Here is a 23,129-nt window from a genome sequence, read left to right on the forward strand (position 1 = left end):
AGTGAATCCATGCCATCAAATCCTCTCTCCTGAGTGGAGATGTTAATTTGGGTACCATTCGGGTACAAGGGGGATCTGGGGCAGCAGCAGGGTCTCAAGTTTGCAACATGCCAGGCCTGTCGGCTGCCTGTCATCTCCACACCCCATTCCCACCTCACTTTCATACCTGCAGCAGAGGTGCAGGGAAGGTGTTCAGCTGCAGTGGTCACACACATGACTCGGCACTCCCCAAGCCTACCCAGTCACAAAATGATGCTGGGCTAAATGGGGAGTGCTGCCAATGTGGTAGTTGTTTTTGTCACTTGTGGTGTTGTTTTTAAGCATATAAGGAGACCCAGAATTTTAGATGGCTGCCACTTGGTACTAGTTCTCTGTTAGCCTGAGAGCCAACAGCTTTTATTTCAAAATTTTAAAATAAACAGCCAAAGGAGCAGAGAGGGGATAGCAGTAGAGGTTTCAGAAGCTACACTAGATAATTTGCAATGATTAAACTAGGAAGAGATAACATTAATGTTTTACCTGGAAAATTTCTGGCTTGTCTTCAAATATCCTGGCAATGTATTTGTAGTCAGCATAAGCCCAATATTTGGAGTACTCGTAACAACTGAATGGTCCAGAGAGACAAGAAGGCTGCCCACAACTCCAAGCCAAAAACTCTTCAAGTGTAGCCTTCACATAGCTACACTTGGTTTCAAACTGGGGAACTAGAGCAACGAAAGAAAAGTCAAATATTACATGAGCACTGAGCACAGAACCAGTAAAAATAATATGTAGTTTCTCTCTCAGCTCTGTTTAAATGCAACATGAGATACCAAGTGGGACTAGGCAGTTTGACTCTGGTCAACAAAATGGTTCCCATCACCTAACTCATAATTAAAGTCTGAGACTATTGCTTTTTCATTAAGCTTTAAGTGACTGGTTGTTACCTTGAACTTGCTGTGAGGTAAAAGCACACCAATAGTTTACTGTTGTTCACGTGCAAGGCACCCTTCAGCACCGTAACTCAATAATATGCCCAAGTTCCCTAAACAACTGAGAGCCTGTCCTTTGCTTCATCTCCCTTCTTAAGTGTGAGCTGCAAATGTGCACACAAGTATTTCTGTACCCTTTATTTTGTCTCCATGGATTTATGTAGATGGACATGTTCATCTTTCTCTTTCCCTAAAGCAATAACCAAATCAGCACAGTAATGCATAGGAAGCAAATTACGGAGCCACACGCGTGCCAATGATCCATCTAAAATGCCATGCGTCCTTATTTTTCATTTGGGACTGACAAAAGCATACTGCGGTGTTCCTTGGCAGACATAAAAAGTATTTACCAGCAGTGTTTTGCTCCCGTCATGCTTTGGTCAGGCTGACTGATACAGCCTTTCAGCTCAAGGTCAGGTCACTTGGAAGGCCTACAAGATAACCTACATCACAGCACACTTTAATTGTAGTTAATCAGAGATCTTCATTTCCCACAGCCGCTAATTGTGCCAGCTTCAAAGAGACTTATCCAATGTTAAAAAAAAAAATTACTTTACTATATCTACTACTGGGAAAAAATTACTGCAGCCTGCATGAATGACAATGATGGAGCTGCAATGTAACCTGTGTAACTTGCATAGAGCTGCTCAGAAATGGGATCCTTTCACTGTTGTGCAGCAGCAACTCTTAGTTCTTTACCCGTCTCATTTTGTTATTGCAGCAATTCCCATAGAGTCTCATTCATTTGTTCTTATTCCCTTTGGGTGGGAGAACAGCTTTTACAAACCTTTATCACTATCATTTTGCCATTTTCCATTGTAGCAGCCTATGTAGTGGTTTTCCTTCCCCTCACTATCAAATTCATTAACTAAAAATGTCAGATAAGCCCCACTATTCAGCAATCCATAACCTGGGTCTGTGCAGTAGAAGGGCTCTCTACCAAAGAACTGCATACAAGACATGTAAATCACCTGCAAAAACCAAACACCCCTGTATCTGATTCCCTGTCTGTGTTGCAGTCCAATGCCCTCTCCTGATACCCAGTCATTAATGCAGTGCACATGGTTTTACTAAAAGATGGTCTGATGGAAAGATTAGATAAAAGATACAAGCACTACTGAAGGTGGCTCAATATCTGTATTGTTTTGATGAGAAAAAAAGAGTGCTTAGGACACTGCCTATTTTCCAAGATAACTCAGGAGCAAGTGTTTCAAAGGCAAGAATTTTAAAGCCTCTTTCTACCTCACAGTGTATTTCACTCTGAGCTTTATTTTAAAAAATCCAGCTATGAAAGGCAAGACTATCTTCTAGGATACAGTCTCCTCAGGGCAGGGTTCTTGGTTTAATTCATAACTTGTTCAGTACCAAGGTGTGGGTGCTTATGGAAGAATAAATAGTAATAAAAAACGTATTTGGGCAATCTGGGCAGATTGCTTAGATGGATTTGTAGACTGCAATTAAGAGTGAAAATGTTAGCAATGGGCAGCTGAAAGCAAGAACATTATTAACCAGTTTGCTAATACTTAATGACTAAAAGCTGAAGATGTTTTGTAACTGATAAATTGTAGATTAAGCCACCAGTGCTGTCTGATGACATGGTGACTGAAAGCATGACAGTCCTCCTCTCTCCCACCTAATGCCACAGATTGAAACCAAAGGGAGGGAGAGAGGGAAGAAGTGCTTTTTGGAGGAAGCAGCTCCCCTCCTTAGTTAAGGTTTGGTCCTAACAGATGTCAATTCTGTTCTACTCAGAAAGACAGTGTTTGCAATGTATACTAAGGGAAATGTAGAAAAAAAAAAGGATGATAGCCTTAGGAAATAAAGCTAAAGCTCCAGTAAGAATGCAAGTGAAATGTCTCCTCCATTTCTTTAAACTTAAAAGAAAACCAAATGTCTGTTCACAGCTGCTGGGGAATTAAAATTATTTAAACAAATAATCCAAGCAAAGAATACCCATTTAATACTATAACAAAGCACAGGCACACTCACAAACCAAAAAAAGGTCCATCCAGATCCAACTCCAATAACAACCTCAAATCTCAGCTTTATGTGATGTTTATTCAGCGTACGGTGTTTGTATTATATTTTCAGCCTCCTATTCAGCTACTGAGTCTACAGCCACCTTTGCAGTCCCTCTCTATATCAAACCTCAGAGGTCTAAATTCTTTCGCCATCCTTAGCGGTAGAACCTCTCGGGCAGATGTCCAAGTTGCAGCCCTTTTCTATCTAACTGCGTATCTGACAGCATCAGCTCTATCCAGCATCTCTAAGAGACATTTCCTCCAGAGATCTTGTGACTCATAACTGATCAGCATGACAACCTCTTCCTCTCTCCAGCTTCTTCACAGTAAACTCATTGTCTATTCACTTTACTAAAGAACCGGAGAAAATGGTCAAAATAAGAAACGTCTGCATACAGAAGTCAGTTTTGTGTAAGCTTTCTTCTTCCTTTGTAATTGCTGGTGTGCTCCAGATAGCCATCAGATAGATGGGCTGTAATGCTGCATTTTCTCTGCCAGAAACTCAACTTCCGTAGCTGCTCCCCACCCTTTATCTCACCTCAGAAAAATAAATCTTTCAGCATGGCTGGAACTAGATGGATAGCAATTTCCTGATTAATAGCACCTTCATTGTTCTTGTAATGAATGCTGGTACTCTCTCTGGAGGTATCTCTGTCAATGCTTAATCCTCTGATTGTATTTTTCCCCCTTTTATGGACATATACTATTTAACTTGTGTAATCAGACAGAATACTATCAAACACACAACCTTAGGTAGGTACAAATAATTCACACAAATAATACTGCTAGCCCCTATGTTTTCCATGTTTCAAATGTGCCTTCCATATCTATATGCCTCAGGAAGCTCCAAACTAGCAAGAAAAGCAAATATAAAATCCAAGAAACTTCCACCAAGTTGCCCCATTTGCAGTTCTCACTGTTTAAGACTTAAGGAATCTTCAGTTTGGGAATCCCGCCCCTGCCAGGCTGCAGATGTGTCACTAAAGAAAGATGAGAAGTTGTCATAGTAAGAGGTCTCAAATTATTTAGGATCTTCCAGATGAACCTCATGGCTTAAATAATCTCAGAAACTCTGAAGCAGTCATTTCAGAGCAACACCAAAATATATCCGCAAACAGAACAGTTTCTTTCTTGCCTATGTTTCCAACTCAGTAGCAGGAGTTTGGTCCCATCTAGTCTTAAGGCAATGAATCTGTTGTAAACATGGGAGGAACATTCTGAGAGATCAATACAATTTTAGTTGTATTCTCCTGTTGCTTTCTCCAATCACACCACTGCCTCCATTTCATCTGGGAAAGTTAGCAGGAACAATGATAAGAAAGAGAGGCCCTCGTTGAAAAACAATGTTAAGTACACAAGAATGAGATCAACCATCTTCCAAATGACAGTGGTGCACGAAATGTATTACATTATTTCAGACTCTGAGATGGCTTGGCTAATGGCTTCACTAATATATCCTTACAATGCAAATTTTTCATAGCATCACAGGTCTCATTCAGTTACAATATAACCCCTGAAGGGTCTACCCATTTCTAGCTCACATTAGCATATAATGGAGGTTCCTGGAGACAAACCGATTGCTGCCTAGGGATTGATGCCTTTATGAAAAAGCAAAATATAGATAGATGCAACTTCAAGACACAAACTCCAATTTAAATCCACTCTACATCCCTAGTGACTACAAGTTATTGTTAAGTGATGACTCATCTACTTAGTTGGTAGCATCAATCCATCACTTAGCTACATAACACTCCATCAATCCCATCAGAAGATTTCCCAGCTGTAATACCCATTTGGCTCTCAAAAAGTGCCTACTAATTAATGGAGACTAGGACCAAAACCATCCTTTTATCTGGTAAGCCCTCCATATTACAACTGAGATATGTTAACAAGGTATCAAGGAAAATGTCATATATATGCAACTTCTTCCCTATTGGCAATGGGATGCCTTTTACATGTAGTGCAAGAACTGGCTGATACCTCATCGAACTATAGAGACATTACTGCAAAGATGTGTACCAATGTATTAATTCTACACCTCCATTATCCCAACTGTAGAAAGTAAATAAATAACATGTTTTCCCAGGAATGGCGTAGGAATCATTAATCTATGCTGGTAAAATGCTTTGAAATCCTGAAATGCCAAGTAATTTCCTTCTAACACTTCCTTCTGTTTCATCACTTCTCTTTCAAAAATTGAACATGAAATAATATGGTCAGTAACAAGTGTTGTTAAGTAAGATAACGTGATGTAATCCTACCACTTCCATAGGAACGGGCAGACCCTAATATGGAGTCTTTATGCAGACCCTGTATTCCAAGAAAGATGTGGTCCAACTGAAGAAGGTTAGAAGAGCACAGAAAGAATAGCTAGGTAGGGTCTAAAAAAACATGACTTATATTGAACATTTTTTAAGAACTGGGTTTGTCTGGCCTAGGAAAAAAAAGATTGAAGGGAGACAAGATACTTGAGGCAAAAGGGAGAAAGTGCATGGCAAAATGTATGTTGGTACGTAGCTGGGAGGGCAAGGGATGTACAGGGCATGAATAAAGCAATGAATAATCTCTCAAGTGGCTAGCAGATTGCCATCTTGGAGCACGCTTCCTGTATCTTCCCTCCCTGGTAGGAAACTCTGTCCATGGATAGAGGATGACTACTATTGTGTGGCTACAGACCAAAATAGAGTTGTGGTATTTAAAATCAAGTGCAAAAATTGTCTTTCTCCCATGGCGTGTTCGTAGATGTCTGAGTGAATCTTGAGGTTTAGAGGTGAGATTATTGTACCGGTGTCAAGTAATTTTCTCAACGCTTTATATTTGTATAGCATCTTTTATCACAGAACTTTAAAGTATTGAAAACAACCATGGTCCTATAAAAGCTCTGAGAGAAAGGCGAGTATTATCACCATTATCCAGATTAAAAAAAAAACAAGATAGACCTGTTAATTGGTTAATTTTTAATGCACTCAGGTTTGTGGATATGGAAGCTCAGCTCACATGAACATCTGAATCATGTAAAAGACCAGGACCAACCACACATACTACAAAGCAAGGAAAGAAAACGGAGATGCTTGATTCTCATATGGTAGTGTTACTCACCAGACTTCTAAGAATAAACACACAACAAAGAGAAAGGAGAGTGCCACTGTTGGCCAAACCCAATGCCCTAAAAGCAAAGCCTGTGGTGAAAAGTAATACATTAGAGAGTGAACAGTGAGAATGGAGAGGCAGAGGAGTGCAGAACGTAAAAAAACAGAGCTGTAATATGTTACACCAGTCCACCTCAATCTCACCTAAATCCACTGTCTTCAGACCTAGCCTAAACTGGATTGTCTTCCCATCCAACAGCGCAGAAAGGTATTTCACATTCCAGTGCAGGGCTGGCCAGTCACCAACCATGTTACAGAAGACTGCAGGTTGCTGTAGAGACATCACAATTTCCTTAGCTTTCCCAGGAGTAAATGGTTTGACATCTTCACCTATGTAAAGAAAAAAACCAGCTGTAGAGAGATGATTTATGATACATTAAGTGTTACCTATCACCTCCCACAGCATGGGAAACATTAAGAACTAACACCTCCTTTGTTTATGGTTGATTATTATATTTGTAGATTTTTTTTGAAGTCAAATTTCTACTGCAAACACTGAAAAAACATTCCTGCACTAAATTAAAGTTTAAAGCAGTGTATTACCACACAAAATATAAAAAAAAAAAAAAAAAAATAGGCATGTGCTTAGAATTTTCACTTGTGGCTTGGGCAATAAAGCACTGTAGCCAAACTGTTTAGAATTAGTCTAACAATAAAAAAACCTTATGAATAATGTCCAGAGTTTAGAGAACATAAATTTTATGAGTAATAGTCTTTCTGCATGGGATTCTTTCCAAGAAGTGTAGAGCATTGTCAGAGATGACACACCAGGTTCCTACGCATTTGATTTAAACCAAGAAACGGCACCATAACCAAATTAGCAGGTATTTTTAAAGCGTTTTAAAATTCCTTTTCACCTACAAAATTTTAGAAAAAGGGAACTGTGCCAATCCAAGAACTAAAGTAACCCGAGATTTCCACTTACTCCTTTGCTGTTTAGAGATTTATATGCCCCACTGAAACTGTCAAGCTGAAACGCTGGCAACCTTGAATAAACTCAGCACTGTCAGAACAACTTTTCTTTAGGGACATATTGAGAATGAAAACCTGATTTAAAAAACAAAAAAACAAAAAAACAAAAAACCATAACAGCTCCATAGAGCTGAAGCAGTGGACTACAACCCCAGATCATAAAAAAAAAATCTATTCATTATTTTAACCTCCATTGAGGTTAACTCATCCAGAATTTGTATCTGTATAATGCCTAAGATTTAACATACTGAATCAATACATATGGTTCCCCATGACTCCTAGCAGCTCATTTAAACCAAACCAACCAATTCACTCACTCTATTTAGGGGTCAAATTATGGTCTGTCATGCACAATGGGTTAAATAAATACAGGACAACAAAATTCTCTTTACTGCTGGGTGCTATTTTTGCCTCTCACTCTTCCCCATGTGTGGGTGGTGGGACAGGTAGTGGAGAACCAGCCAGTCCCACACAGGGCAGCCCAGCAGTCCCAGCTGGGGGAAACACAGAAGATGACCCACCAGGAACAAGGTCACCAAGGTTCTTCACGATTGTTTCAAACATAACAGCTTAAAATAAATACATGAACGCTGAAGTGCGAATGGCAGGAATAAGAGGAACTCTGTGCATGCTGTATGCCAAATCTGTTTGGAAACTTTTGTGAGTCCCCCTTCTTTTGGCAGGGTTTATACTCCAGCATAGCTGTACTTTTTAATTTTCTAAACTAAACTGCTGTCTTCACACAGATTCAGCGGCAGGTATCAGGGCTGGGGTCTCCTACAATCAAGGGGGTCCCTTCTCCCACAGACCTCCAGGGAAACTGAATCGCTCTCTCCTTCCACTCCTCATGAAAACTCCAGCTTGAAGCTTTAAAACTAAAGACCTCCAATATTTTATCTTCATGGAACATAAAATTTTTAAATGGCTTCCCTTTCTTAAGGCAGATGACAGGAGGGAGTTTGGATTTTGGTTTGTTTTCCACATTTGCTCTCATACGCAGAGCAACACTTGAGAGGATGGTGTTGCTGTGACACAGAGATGTCTACGACACTTGGCCTTCAGTCTCGCGCTCCAGCAACTTGCACAACCAGGACATAAGGAGGCCTCACGGGGACCGTATGTCTTACCATATGGTCTTCACTACCCCCGGAAGGAGGCTCTGGGGGTTTCCGAGCAATAGGTTAGTGTACCTAGAGGGAGCAAGGCCAGAGAAGGCAGAAGGACCATCTGCAGACACAACGGAACGCGCGGGTGCAGCTACCCGGAGCTGGCTGCGAGGCAGGGCAAGAGGCTAAGGCTCAGCATGGTTTTTTTGCAGTGATGCTGCTCAAAGACTAAAGGCAAGGCTCAGTCCAGATCGGAACACTCCCAGAGAGATTTATAAAACTTCTTCCGTCTCTAACAGGTGCAATTATAATATCGCGCAGAAGTGGCTTTCACAATGTGGGAGCTGGCTGGCCTTACATACCTTTCAGATTTTCCAACTCGTAAAAATGAAATTATTCCTGCTTAGGCTAAGTTTATCACCGCATGGCTGTCTTTTTGACCACTCAATTGTTTTTGTTTTAAGGGCAGTGCATTTACTTATTTTAGAGGATATAAATCCAAAGAAATGCAAGAAATTGGTGGCACTTTTTTGGAGGATTTTGTAAAGCTGAGTTTTATTGCAAAAGCTTCAGGTTTATCCTGAAACTTCAGTCAACAGCTGGGATGTGCTACAAAAGCAGAAATTGTACTGGGAGAGACACGAAGGCTCATCAAAGCCAACTGTTGATTCTGTGTGGCTTTCTAATGTGATTTCCACATGCATATTGTGCTTTTGAAAGGTGTGGTTTTAACCACAGTGAATATACAGTAGGAAGTGCAGAGCTCAAGCTACTGGGAGAGTTTGTATCAATGCCAAACCAAAAAACACTATTAGACTAAATAGCCTCTCCTCTACTCAACGTTAGCTGGAGGCTTTTGTCATGTCACCACTCTTTATTCAGCTGTAAACCTATTTCCCTATAAAATTTAGAAACAATGAAAGAGGACAGTCTGTCTTAGTAAAATGCTAATCATTCCTATCTTAAAATCATTGTTAAATAAGTATATATCTTTTCCTGATACAGATAATCACATACAATACAAATGATTTAATCAGTAGTGAAGTTTGAAACGTTTTAAAAAACTTAAAGCATTAGAGAAATGAACATTAAGGTTTTTTGCAAAGGGTATTCTTGCCAATTTTGTGCAAAGAATCTTTAAGTGTTTTGATTCAGTTTTATGTATTCCTTGGTGAGAACAGCAGTCAGCTAAACATAATTCTTTCCCCATAATATTTGTCATGCATATCTAAATGCCTGTTAGAGAAAAGGCACACGATAAAAGGTAAATATCATATACTACATCAAATAGATATGATGATAATTTGGAGAACTCTGCTCACGACCAACAGAGATTTCTGATGGAACTATATGCTGTAGGAGCAGTAAAAAGTAATTAAAAGAGATATCTGAAGATATCTCTTGAAAGAGAGATTAGCAGAAAAATTTGTAATTTAAAATAACAGCAATCTTTTCCTTAGTTATGGTTATCATAGCTTCACAAAGACCTCATACACTGGGCTCTTGCTTCTCAGTATTTCCTAACCTGAAATTGATGGTAATTGATTCCTAGGCAAAACCTGAGGTTGTCTAGCGTATATAAGGGCATATAGTTTGGACACAGATGTGTATAAGCACAAGGTGTATAAATAAAATGTGTTGCAAAGAAACAAAATGTCCATGGCACATCTTGGGCATTAGATACCAAATTCCTAGGGGAGATCAGGTAGCAGGAGAGAATAGAAATGCATATTCCCTTTGAAAAGAAAAGCTCTGTTGGAGTCTTCATTTTCTCAGTTGTACTCTGATCCAAAAGAGAAAAGGACTACTGTTAAATTAGTTCTTTCTATCAGGCTCCACAAATGATGTGGCTTCACGGTACAAAAGGAAGCAGGAATAATTTGTCTCATGTTTTGACTTTACACAAGGCATGTATAGAATCCAACCAGGAACTGAAAAACTGAACCAAGTTTTAGCTCAAGTTTTGTAACTGTGACAGCCTATATAATTGGTGAAAAACGTAGGTGTTCTTTAGAAAGGTAACACATTGCAAAATAGAGATCTTCCAATTAAAAAAACAAAGCTCTCCAGTCGTCTTTACATGAAGTGTTGTCAAATACGAAGACTTATCCAGGCTTCAGCACTGAGGGCAGGTAAAAGAAAAGCGATGAATTGGCTAAGTACTTTGCAGCAGACTTTGTGCTTCTAAGAGAGAAAATAATTTAATGTTTCTGATTAGAATTTTTCTGAATAACTGAGTGGGGTTTGGGAATAAAGAGTTTAGCACAGCAGGCAGTCTGACGAAAAGTGGACTTGATCAAAGTTGTTCAGAAGTAAAATGTACTGTCATTAAAAAGCTAAATGTACTGTCATTCATTTAAAATAATTTAGCAAATTAGAAGAGTTCATTAGTGCGTGGTAGTTGGCTTCTGCCAAAACACCCTGCTGCTTAAATATGAGATTTAATTGAGAGGTATTAAAATTATTTTCTAAAAGAGGGAGTACAAGGAAATCCTGGTAATATATTTGGTATAAGCATCGTCAAATTGTTTTTCTTGCAAATCTGTAATGCTTCATTATCCTTGTTTCTTTAAAAAAATTATAAAAAGTTAAAAGAAAAATTGGGCATTTTGAATACATTAATACAGAGCAGCCACTCAAAAAATCAACTAACCCCCAAAATCTTAACTATCCAACAACCAGGAGTGGGAAAAGATAAGGTATGGGGGAGGATGGGGAAACTCTCCAAACCAAAGAGAAGTGACTTGGTTTGGAGGTCAGACTTAATCACTTCACAGTACATTAACTCTGTAAATTAAAAAACAACTTTAAATAATCTGCATGTGATTACAACGTTATGCACTATAATCAGCCTGCTCTGAGCAAACAGAATGCATTTAAATATACACGAGTACTTTTCAGGATATATACCGCATGAACATCTAGGTATTACTTCCTGACCAGTTATTGCTGATACTATTATTTTTGGCTCTGGGAATGTCAATACTACAGATGCAGCATAGCCAGGGGGGGAATCTAACCTAGATTTGCACAGATATTTTGGCTACTGAAGGATAGTTAGCAGTTGCATGGAGCCTCTCAGGACAGACCGGTCAAACGCATCTCTGCACCGGTAAAACTGGCACCTGAAGCTTACTCTGGTAGCCTGGAGTCTACACGCCCTTCCTTGCCCTCTGTGTCTGCTACTGCAGAAGGAAAAAGAAAAGAAAAGAGGCCAGGAGAGGAATTTGTATTTGCACTCACTTTCCAGTCCTGCTGCAGCAGGGCTGAGCATCTTCCAGTTTTTCTTACAGTAAGTCTGAGTGACTCAAGACAAAGTAAGATAAGAGCGTGGGTTATGCCCTCAAACCTCAAACTGTCCTTCTGATAAAGAAAAGGAAATATCTGCCAGACGTCCTAGGGGTGGGCTAAGAGGTTGAGCCCAGAACACAGCACTGGGAGGGACTTCCCACCCCTGCTCTAAATGACGGCATATCATCTCAAGCATACATTTATGAAATTCCTTCCTAAATCCCCTAGGGCTCTTCCTAGAAAGCTCTTTCTGAACCCCTGGACAGCTTCTGCTTGTTGTCTCTTCTCCTCCCATCCTGTAACGCACTTTTATAAAGCAGTCGTGTCGGTTTTCAGCTAACTAACTCAATGTTGAATGACCTCAGCTCCTCTGGTCTCCTCTAGTAGAAATGCTTTCCTTTCCCTCCTTGTCATTACAGCTCCTGCCTGCATCTTCTGCCATCTGAAATACCCCCTTCCCCTCCCACCCTCCCAAAGCCAGGAAAATTAGGATAGGTACAACTGACAGAAGTCATACTAAATGTATTTCCAATTAAGTTTGTATACTTATTATTGGCAAAATTGCGGAAAGCAAAGTGAAACACAATAAAACTGCAGCACCTGTAGGATAAATGGCATTTCATTTTCTTTTGAAGGAAAAGACTATGGTCTTTGACCAAAACCTTCCATCAGGATACAAAAGAGTTTCTCCGAAGGAGAGATTGTTCTTCTTAAGCTAGGTTGCTACAATTCCACCTTCCTGTCTGTTTGGGGTGTAAATTACACCCACCTGCTGCTGAGGAAATTTAGCAGCAAAGCCGTTTCTTCCCAATATCCCACCGGCACTGATACATATTTCTCACAACATTTCCTAATAGACGGGAAATTTAATACAAAACGTAATAGTAATGTAACATTATGATTGAAAGTAAGGGAACTGGCACATCAGGGAACTAACATCTATATTTTTAAGAAAAAAGAATTTGTTCATGTTGTAAGTAAAGTTTATTTCTATTTTTCTGTTCCTTGTTAGTAGTAAATATGAATGCACTACTCTTAAATTGATGAATGCACTGTATAAAATTCACTGTCAGAAACTGTACCCATTTATGACTTTATTGTTGTCCTATCCTGCAAACTTGACTGACAAGAACTTCAAAATGACAGCTGCAAAAGAATCTAAATCTTCTAAAATACACCGTTTTCCCATAAGCTATTGTAGTAAATAGTCAGTAACAGTCAACAGTATTCTAAAAATATGTTTTTTCCCATAAGCCATTGTAATAAATAGTCAATAATACAACTGAGCCTTTTGAATTTGATCCGCAAAGGAGTTATGATGGAAGTATACAAGACTTTGTTTGTTATTATAATACATAGGATACAAATTATGATTAACGACTGAGTCAATTAGAGGTATAATTGTCAGAATGAAATTATACTTTAAAAGAATAAAAGAAGTATTTTTGAATTACATAAATTATTGACTTGAAAGAAACCAGAGAGACCTACCATGTGAAGCTCAAGAACAGTTTCTGAAGTGCGTAATAACCAATGTGCACAATTAGGGTATTAGATTCAGGAATTGCCATTATTACAGGAATATTAAACAAAGAGCATGGCTATTATTCCATCTGTTTACATCATTCCAGTTCTTTCAGCATGGGTAAAACAAGCAGAATTGAGCTTCACCTTTGTTTCAAGTTGCTATTTCTCTTGATAAAGGTTCTCATGCAGCAACATGAAATTTGTCTGTGAAAAACTGTTAACAGTGTATGTTTTGAATCTTGGGGTTCATATAAAGAATGTAAAATCTTGCTTTGACATAATGCAGAGCTAAGGATACATTTGACCTAATATAGCTCACCAAAATGTGAACTACCAAGCTCTTCTAATTTCATTTTCAACCTTAACATTTCATTAAAGTTAGTTCTTCTTTTTAATATAAATATTAATCATAAAAGAAACTCTGTTTTTACTGAAAAAGCACAGCCTTATTACATAGAAGCTTATCTTTCACAACTTTATAATTCAACAAGCTGCTGCTAGTGGTATCAACATATCTTTACCATCTTCCCTCCAGAGATTTTCTTTCTCTTTTCTTTTTCAAATAACAACTGCCTGCAAAGTTTCTTTATCTGTAAACACCAAGAGCTAAATATCAGAAAAGATCAAGGACCCTGCAGGCCCCAATCTCCACTCAGATGTGCATGAACTCTTGTTCTAATCAGCTGCACCTGCTTTTCTGGAGACTGAAGGTGACCTTTAATTTTAGAAGAAACCATGACAGGGCTGCTGCTTTGAATTTTGGAAGCTTCTTGCGATATGCAAAATTTACCAAAAATCAGAGTCTGTCAACCTTTTAGTATATCTGGAAAAGTCCTTTCAGTAGAGGAGTTTCAATATTTTCAGATTCCTTTTAAACATTAATGTTACTACATCAACCATTGACTAACTCAATATTAGTATTGGAAGCAATAATGTCTTCTGTATCTAGTCGCCAAAATAACATGGTACTTTTAGAAATTTAAGATAACCCCCTGAACATTAGCAAAACAATAAAACTGCAAAAGGTTAAAGTTGCACTCTTAGACCAAGACATCCAAACTGCCTTACCATCGTTCTTGTTGAAATACTCTAATAGAAATCAAAATCCCATGCTACTGTATCTACTCCCAAGAATCTCATTGTGTCTGTGATCACAAAGCGTAGAATAATTTAATCTTAAATCATATATGCCCATGTTCAGAAAAGCACAGAAATAATCAAGTTAGCCTCTTCTTTCTATACAGAATTACACGATAGAGAGCCACATTTCCAAACAAACAACATTTTGTGAGCATTATGTCTTCAACATGGATCTGATCCCAAACACCTACCCAGACAATGAGGTCTTCAGAAGACTCATTTGGAGACCACACAGCATACCTATTGTACGCCAGCCAAGCGTGACCAGCCAGACCAACAGAAACAAACTCCCTAATGCCTACATCGTTAATTATAACAGAGCAATAATTAAGTAAGTTACTCTTTGCTGCTTCAATGTAAGACAATAGGAAAACCAATGACAAAGTCTAATCAAAAATGAAACACATTCACCAGAGACACAATGGATAGACCAGGACCAGAGCAATATGATTACCTCTTCTTGCTGGCATCAGAGGAAAATGAGATCTACACTGAGGCAGTCCTAGCCCAAGGAGACAGGTGGAGATTTTCAGCCTGTGCTCCCAACTGAAGCCTAACATCCTCGTGTGACTCAGTTTATTTCCATCATTCTCAGGTTTTTGGGAAGACAGGAAACCATCAGTCTTTGAAACTGGATTTCCCTAACACAACTTTGGGATGCAAAATACTCTACCGATGTTATTTGCGGTTACTTGCACATGGCGGCCCTGAATAAAATGAAAGAACATAGGGACCATGGTCTGCTGAGGTTGGAGCTTCAACATAATGTCCCTAAAATACCTAAGACACTGAGCCTGAAGGCTGTCTAAGTGAGGTAGGGAAGTAGCCATCAAAATGAGCTTGGATGAAAGACATCATACAGCTTCCACCTCCCCCTCAAAGCAGATAGATACAATTATCATATGCATGTTCATTGTTAAGCAGGTGATGAATCACAGAACAAGAAGAAATGGAGTACAAAATGATTTAAATGTCCTCAAAGCCCAAGTCAGGTGTGACTTTCACATTTTCCTTTTGAGAGCTACAGTAAAGAACCTACAGCGTGGTCTACAGGGAATCTGGTGAGACGTCTTTCATTGGCCAACCACAAAGGTAGCCTCCACAAGAGAAAGGAACTACCCCACATCTCCCTAAAGGACCTTGCAATGGGCCCTGGCTCACCACAAACCTAGAACCATCTCCACTACAGTGGTCACTTTGCAATGTGGCTATCATAGCCTGCAATCCAAAGGTATAAATGAATGCCCACTGGATAACACTGATATTTGAATTTAAGAATAAAACTGTTAAGCTTTCATAAGCTGAAGATGTGTCTTTTTGTTTCTTGTTGATACTAGAAAAAAGAAAAAGGAAGCACTGTAAAACCTTCTTCCTCCTGAAGTACAAGGAAATCATTGTACGATGTTAGAGCTGGAAGTCTATCTACCTCTCAATAAAAAAGAAAGGCGAGAAAAGATGCTGAAAGGTACAGAATGCACAGATTGGAAGTTGCCCAAACCAAGTCCAAAACAGAGCAGATCCCAAACAACCCGTTCCTAAATTGTAACCTAACTAAAAGGAAAGGGATGTCAAAACTTGATGAGGGAAGAACGGGATTTGCTCACACCTCACAGGCTCACCTTCAAAGGTGTTGTTCAAGACAGGGGGTGTAAAGAAGAGAACCGTTATAGCTCCCTGCTACACTAGTGCTGTTTATGGCAGCTCTGAAACGACATTGTCACAACTCCTGCTGAAGTCTAGAAGTGGAGGGATATCACTGGAAAACAGGCCTCTTTGGATGCTGGAAGGAATATTCAGAATTGGCTAAATGCCACTTTTGAATCTTTGAATGAATTTCGGGTCCCACCTATTTTGTGCCAAAATTCTTCTAGCCTTTGTAGGGCACGCAATGAATTGCTACTTGCCAGATTGCAAGATATGAGTTGACACAAGAAAGTACGAGATTGCACACGTGATGTTAGGAGTTGTTGGGAGAGAAGCATTAAGAACAACGAGATGCTGAAGTTCATCAAATCACTCTGAAGAAAGTCACGTGGAGAGCCAATCTGTCAAAAACATGATAACTGGAGAAAGCAAATGGCACTTCCTAATGCTCTAGGAACTGGGGGTTGCACCATGGCGGGCATACTCTCCTGGACTGCTCAGCTCAACCATCACATGATAGATGTGTTTAAGCTGAATTAGACTCTCCAGATGCCTCAAGGTTATAACAAACCTGTCAAAGCCTTCAGTTTATCTTAATAAGATGGGCTTAAATCAGCATAGTCTAGGTGCCAACTCATAAGCGGATCAGCCAGGCCTGCCTCAGGGATGGGATGAGCATTTGGCAGCAGTAACAGCTTCAGCCATGTAATTTTTATCCATCACCACTACTCTATCAGAGCTCCAGGCCACCAACTCCTCCTAAGATGAATTCCAGAAGGTTTTAGGCCAGACACAGGCAGACAGGCATGAATACAGAGACACAACCACCTGGAGAGCTTTTAGGTTTGAAATGGAGGCACCTAACAATGGATATGCTATCGTGGTTGGGCAACTAGTAACTGGATGGGCTTCTGTAGTACAATTTTGGATCTAGGTGCCAAGTCCATGCAAGTCCTGCTATAGGCGTGAAAGTTCTGGGCCAGGAGACAAAATAACGTTTCCACTTGCCTGGATACATGTGCACTTCATCTGATAGTATTCAAATCTCTTTAGCTACATTATAATGAGGTTAAAGCAAGAAAAGATTTCCCCACCCCAAATATTACAAATGTCAGTAATGAGAACAGTAAAAATGTCACCACACGGAGAAAAGAGTGAAATTAGCATATTTAGAGAAGTATTATACCCATGAGTGAAATAATGCAATCAGCTAGCTGCAAGATAAAGCTAATTTGGTTTCCAACAGTTTATCAACAATGCACTGCTCCTTTACATTAACAAATTTAAATGGTACCATATCCTGCAAACAAGAATAATTCACACAGAATATTACACTGTGTTAATTAAATAGCTGGAATAGAAAAGGTCAGGCCATGACTGAAAGATGCGCATATGGGTTGTGAAACTATGAAAAGATGGAGTAATTTCAAATCAAGCAATTAAAATAAATTATTTAAATCATGATTAAGTCAATAGTAAATAACCCTAGATCTTCTGAGCCTATTTTGACAGCTCCTTTCTTTTGTTGATGTTTCTCAGAAATTTCTCTTTCTTGCTGACCCACGCAAGAGTCAAACTATGTTTAAACCCATCATAAGATGAGATGGCTTGGATAAGTTATCAAAGAGTTATCCTGCTTGTATTCAAGTTTCCATTTTACTATGCAGGTAGTACGAGGCAAGTTTTACAGTTAAAGGACACTGCAAAGCCCCACTTGCCTTATTTCTGGATGGGTTTCCTGCCACTAGAACCACCAAGAAACCCCCACAACTACTACAGTTATTTGAAAAATGTTCAGAGAGAGAAACATTTTTTCACTTTGTTTACTTCTGCAAATGACAGCACTTTGTCTTCGGCACAATGCCACCGAATCAATTACATTATAGTAGTAACATAGCGATTGTAAATTGAACGAACATTTTGGCATGGGCTAAACTATGCTGAGGTGGTAATGTACAAAAAAGACCTAGTAAAGCAGGGAATTAATCTTACTTGGATCCCCAAAGCCCTACTGGAATATTCATCGGTCATGATCAAATCTGAATCTCGTCCAATATTTTTACTGTATTTTATTTTTGTCACTACAGTTGTACATGGCAAGCTCAAGTTTTAGTTTACTATCTGCATGTCCCCCCCATTATTTAATTGTGCATGAATTTTATTTTTCCTGGGGAATTTCCTGAACTTTTCTAGACAGAATCTCTTTTTCTTTCTGATCATAGTTCTGCTGCTTTCAGTTGGTATAAACTTCCTTTTTGCACCTTCAGTGCAATTTCTAATTTGAACCTCAGTCTAGCAAACAGAGCTGTGTAGGCTAAACGAAAGGCAACGTCTGTACATTTTGGGAAGAATTTCATGGGAGTGCGTGGTTTTGGCTGCAAAACCGTGGAACGGACACGATGTGTGAAATTCAGACGTATGCTGCCCAGCACATCAGAGTTACGACACTGACAGTGGATCTAAAACCAGCTCGTGTGGATCCCGCTGTTCAGCTCTCCCCAGTTAAGCAGACAGGCATTTATCACGCCAACTTCCAGACTTCGTGACAGAATGCCTAAGCAAGCCAAACTGAAATACCTCATTTTTTTCAGGAAAGATGAAGCATTGTGCAGCACACGAGCCATTAATTTCATGACAAGTGCAGATGGTAGATGTACAGATAAATACTCACGCAACCTAATGGTATGAATATATACTTCAATCTACTTAAACGGTAAGAGTTTTTAATGAGCTTACTGTCGCCCACATGATGGGCGATTTAGATTCATCTAAATTCTTTTAAAATGGATTTAAGTGCAGGCTGTACCTGAATCCTACTGTTTTTCGGACCATAGCTGGTTTGTATCCACCTCAACACAAAACAATTTACTTGTCCCTTTAAAAGGGAGAAGCTCAGCTGCAGTACTTCCCCACACGAAGGCACCCCGGCCCGCTGAAGGGCCAGCCTAGCTCTGCCCTCTGCGGCCGCGGCGGCACCGGGCCCACGCCCGAGAGGGACGTGTGGGAGGCGGAGCTGAGGGAGAGGCATGGAGGCCCCGCTCACGCCCCCGCCTCGCTGCCCCGCGGCCTGCAGACAAGCCGCGCTGCCGGGCCTGGGCCTCGCCGCGCAGCCGGGCCGCGCTAGGCCGCAGCGCGGCGGGCCCGGGTCGGGGCGGCGGCCTCCGCGGCTGGGCGGGCGCGGAGGGGCGAGGGGCACCTACCCGGCGCGGGAGGACGGCGGCTCTCCGCCCCGGCCATGCTCCTCCGGCTCTCCCTCCGGGGCGGCTCCGGCGGGCTCCCCTCGGCACCGCCCTCGCTAGCGGAAGGGGGAGCCCGGCCCGGGCGCCGGCCCGGCCCGCTGCGCCCTGCCCCGCGGGGCGGGGCCGCGGTGGCGGCTGACGGCCGGGGCTGGCGGCGGCCCCCAGGCGGTGGCTCCCCGCGTCCCCTCCGGTGACATCCGAGGGACCCCTCGCTTCCCGCAGGCCGCCCCGCTCCTGCCCCGGGACCCCAGTCCCCTCTCCCCGCGGGGTGACGGCCCAGGGGCTTCCCCGGCGCCGCGGCTGTCCGCCGGCACGGCTCTCTCCCTGCGGGCAGCGGGCCCGGCTCTCCTCCCCGGCGCCGCTTCCCTCCTCCCCTCGCCGGCGGAGGAAGGAGGCGGCCGCCGGCCCTCCCCGACCGCGCATGCGGCTGTGCCGGGCCGGGGCAGCGGCGCCGCGCTCGGGGGTTGAAGTGTGGGTGTCCCTTCCCCGGCCCCGTCCCCTCCTCCCCGGCGGGCCCCCGTCAGCGCCCCCGCAGATGGGCTTAGGCTGGAGCAGCGCGGAGGAGCGGCAGCCCCTCCTGCGGCCGCCGCCCCAGCAGCAGCAGCAACGGCGGCGGCCGCAGCCGCGGGGGCCGGCGGGGGGCCCGGCGGTGCCGGTGCCCGTGCGGCATCTGGCGCCGTTGGCGGGCCGCGTCTACGGGCGGCGGTGGCTGGTGCTGCTGCTCTTCTCGCTGCTGGGCTTCGCGCAGGGCCTGGTGTGGAACAGCTGGGGCCCCATCCAGAACTCGGCCCGCCTGGCCTTCGGCTTCAGCGGCTGGGACATCGCCCTGCTCGTCTTCTGGGGGCCCATCGGCTTCGCGCCCTGCTTCTTCTTCATGTGGCTCATGGACAAGAAGGGTGAGCGGGGCCGGGGGCGGCGGGCCCGGGGGGTCGGGGCTCCCCGCCCCGCTCCTGCGGCTTCCCCCGGGCCGGGCGGGGACGCCGTGGCCGTGGCCGTGTCCCGCCGACGCCGCGGTGAGGGGCGGCGCGGTGGTCGTGAGGCCGGGGGAGGGAGCGCCGCCGGGCCGGGGCTGCCCGCTGCGCTCGGGGCTGGTGGCCTCGGCCTTAAAAGGGGCTGAGTAATGCTTTCAAGGCGTCCTGAGTGCTATTTTCAGTACACTGCTCAAACAAAGGCACATCAAAGGCCGTTCACAAGGAAGGCACTTAAGCTGTTCCTAAAGCGAAGAGGAATTACGGCATCTTAAGTGGTGGCTGAGGTGTGGGACTGGAGATGTGCTTCCTTCTGGCATTGCCATGCGGGTGTTTGGCCTGGAGATGGTCGTGTTTTCTGGTAATTGGCTGCGATCCAAGTGTGTTGATGATTGGATCAAGGAATGTCAGCGCTCAGGGCGGCCACTGCATCTTGAAGGAAATAATTTCATTTTTAAAAGCAGACTGGACATGAAGTCAGTGGTTTGCTTTTAGCTGCGCTAGGGAGATGCAAAGACGGCGAATGTAAACCAGAAGTTGCACTCCAGGGTTTCAGAAGACAAGCACGAGGGAGAGTTTCCTAATTTGCGTCAGGCCGTTGTGTCTCGGTAGCAAACTTCTGAAAATGGTGTTTTTCTTTGGAGAACTTCTCCAGGGCCTGCGCAGTTCATCTGCGGTCACCCTGGGGACCGCGCCGGCGAGGTCAAGTACCTCTGTTTGCAGATTTGAGCTTTTGGGCCTAAATCCACAGAGGCGTTTAGTCTTTTAATTCCTGTTTAAACGGGCCTCTAAACAGGAGATAGGAGCCTACATACCCTTGTGGCTCCTGATGTTAAGTGCTACTCATTCCATTTATTTAGGAATTAATAGCTCATTTGTGGGAAGGAAGGGGGGAAAGTGAAGGCAGGCAAGCAGGGAGAAAGGTTGTAGCTGAGAAGGCCTGTGTCTCAAAATTGGAATTGCTTTTCCTAAAACTGAAGAGGCATTGGGGAAATAAAACCTATTGGGCTGAAAATACATTCTCCAAATGAGTCCATGGTGGCTGTACAGCCAGTCTCAAGCAATTTAAGACTTAAGTCAACAATGTCTGTCTAGACTCCTGTATAATAGTGTTGTTAATTATCTTTAAATTAAACTAAGTTATTTTGTTTTGTACAGTGAAGACAATGACTCTGCTCATGGTATGAAGGAAATAAAGCTAAACTTGAACCTGTGCTTATAGAACCAAGTCTGTATTTTTATGTTTTCATTTTCTACAAAGTTGATTCTGAGCGATGCAAAGAAAAAAAAAATTGGAAAAGTTTTGAAGTAACTCATGGAAGAAGAAACATTAGTGTTTTGTTGTTGCTTTAATGTGATTGGTAATGTAGTTGCTGGATTTCTTGGTTTCATGTGTAGCTTGTCTTAATGAGAATACATATAAAAGTATTTTCCGCGTTACCTTAACTGATTGCTTGGGTGGGGTTTTTTTTGGGGGGTGGGGGTTGTGTTGGTTTTTGTTTTTTTTTTAATTTCCATGTTCATTGGAGATACTGATATGAACTACCCCTTTGCTCTTGCTCTGTTGCTTTCCTTGTTGAGAGAATTTTGGTTGATAGCCTAACTAGAGCATCTCAACTCATTGGCTTTACGCATAAGGAGTACATAAGGGCTCTGGAGCGTGTTCTTTGCACAGCAGCAGATTTTGTGGGAGTCCTGTTGTGTTTCGTACTGTTTTCCAAGTCTGGATGATTCCCACGGAGAATGTGGTGCTGTTGGCTTTAGAAGTGGCAGTGGAGTCCTGCCACTTGGTTTCTCAGGGAGCAAAGAGGAGAGCTGCTGCTGCCCAGCTCTCCCGTGGGGCACGTTTCCACTGGAGGCATGTTCAGGGGAGGTATCTGCTGTTTGGTGTACGCATGTTCTGGGAGGAGCGTGACTCTAATGCTTTGAAGCTGTAAAATTGGATGGGTGTGACCTTGCAAGAGCAGTATTTTACTTCCTTAGGGGTACAAATGCTTGTTGTTACACCAAATTTACTCTCTGTACCAAAAATATAGAGAAATGACACCATTTACTCTCCTGGCTTCAATCATCTGTCATTGGAGTTAGCTAGTAACAGAACTGTCAGGAAAAAAATGTATTTGTGAAGTGTCAACATGTAAAACCTGGCATGTATCAGAAGTATGACACTGTAGATGATGCATGTCAGAATTTGAGAGGAGATTCTGCTTTTAGATAGTCCTATACTTCACAGTCAGAGGTATATCCAACTGATATTGATACGTATCTGCCTGCTGTCAGTTAAGTCTGATTTTGTGTTACGATGCTTCAGACGAAGTCCAAAAGTTTTTGTCTTTTTGGTTTTTAGTTGTTCATTGTAGCATATAGTTTGAAACATAAATCTGTTTCCATTCCAAACGTCTGTTGTATTATTTGTGTGCTGGTTTCTTATTTCAGTACTGCTTATAAGGGTTTGGTAACTTTTTTTTTTACCTTTTAACTAATTAGAAGTGGAAAGGTTAAATATTAAGCAATAGGCATGTTGGAAGAAACATTTCTTGGGCCTCATGATTCAGTTCCATCACAGCTTCTTGGAGAAGTGTAGGGTCTTCTGAGAAGAGAGGACAGCAGTGTTTATTTTTAGTACAAGGTATGCTAAACAAGCTCTGAATTATCTGTTCTTCAGTTCTGTATAGAAGGGATCCAGGATGGAGACATTACACTTTTTTTTGTTTTCTAACCTCAAAGTGTTTCTTGGTCTTTGTGACCTTTTCCCTCCTGGCCTGCCAAGTGTGTCTTCTGGATTTTTTTTTTTTTTTGTAGAGGCCTGTTTGCAGGTGACACAGGTAATGCAGTTGGAGAATGGCAGGAACATGTGAGCTGGGAAAGATGTGTAGATGGTAGCTCTTGGATCTCTGGGGAATTTCTGCCAGAGATACTACAGGCAACTGTACGCCTCCCCCAAGGACTCGCGTGGCCCAGAACGGCTGTTGGTGTCAGAAGCAGTGTGACAAACAGTCTTGGTTGGCCAAGCCCACGTTCCTGTAGACTTATAGGGATTTCCTGTTTTGTTGTTTGTTTTTTTTTTTTTTATGAAATTGAGGGTGCATTTTCATCAGGAG

The 23,129-nt window shown here is 42.2% G+C and overlaps 2 protein-coding genes across 2 annotated transcripts in view; one reads left to right on the forward strand and one right to left on the reverse strand.

Annotated features, from left to right (window-relative positions):
• HSPBAP1 (HSPB1 associated protein 1) overlaps positions 1–19,105 on the reverse strand; it is a gene marked incomplete at its 3' end in the record, with an annotated part of 36,009 nt that extends 16,904 nt beyond the window's left edge. Inside the window, exons 1-3 of the mRNA XM_082312553.1 lie at positions 19,022–19,105; positions 6,286–6,471; positions 520–704 (exon numbers count right to left, since the gene is read on the reverse strand). Coding sequence (XP_082168679.1) covers positions 520–704; positions 6,286–6,471; positions 19,022–19,058 — 408 coding nt within the window. The 5' untranslated portion in view covers positions 19,059–19,105. The remainder of the gene's footprint in view (positions 1–519; positions 705–6,285; positions 6,472–19,021) is intronic.
• A 288-nt stretch (positions 19,106–19,393) lies between these two features.
• The window catches only part of SLC49A4 (solute carrier family 49 member 4), a 68,290-nt gene continuing 64,554 nt past the window's right edge, over positions 19,394–23,129 (forward strand). The window contains exon 1 of the mRNA XM_082311753.1: positions 19,394–19,956. Coding sequence (XP_082167879.1) covers positions 19,482–19,956 — 475 coding nt within the window. The 5' untranslated portion in view covers positions 19,394–19,481. The remainder of the gene's footprint in view (positions 19,957–23,129) is intronic.

This window comes from Platalea leucorodia (assembly GCF_965183815.1).
Source record: "Platalea leucorodia genome assembly, chromosome: 5".
Classification (NCBI taxonomy): Eukaryota; Metazoa; Chordata; class Aves; order Pelecaniformes; family Threskiornithidae; genus Platalea; species Platalea leucorodia.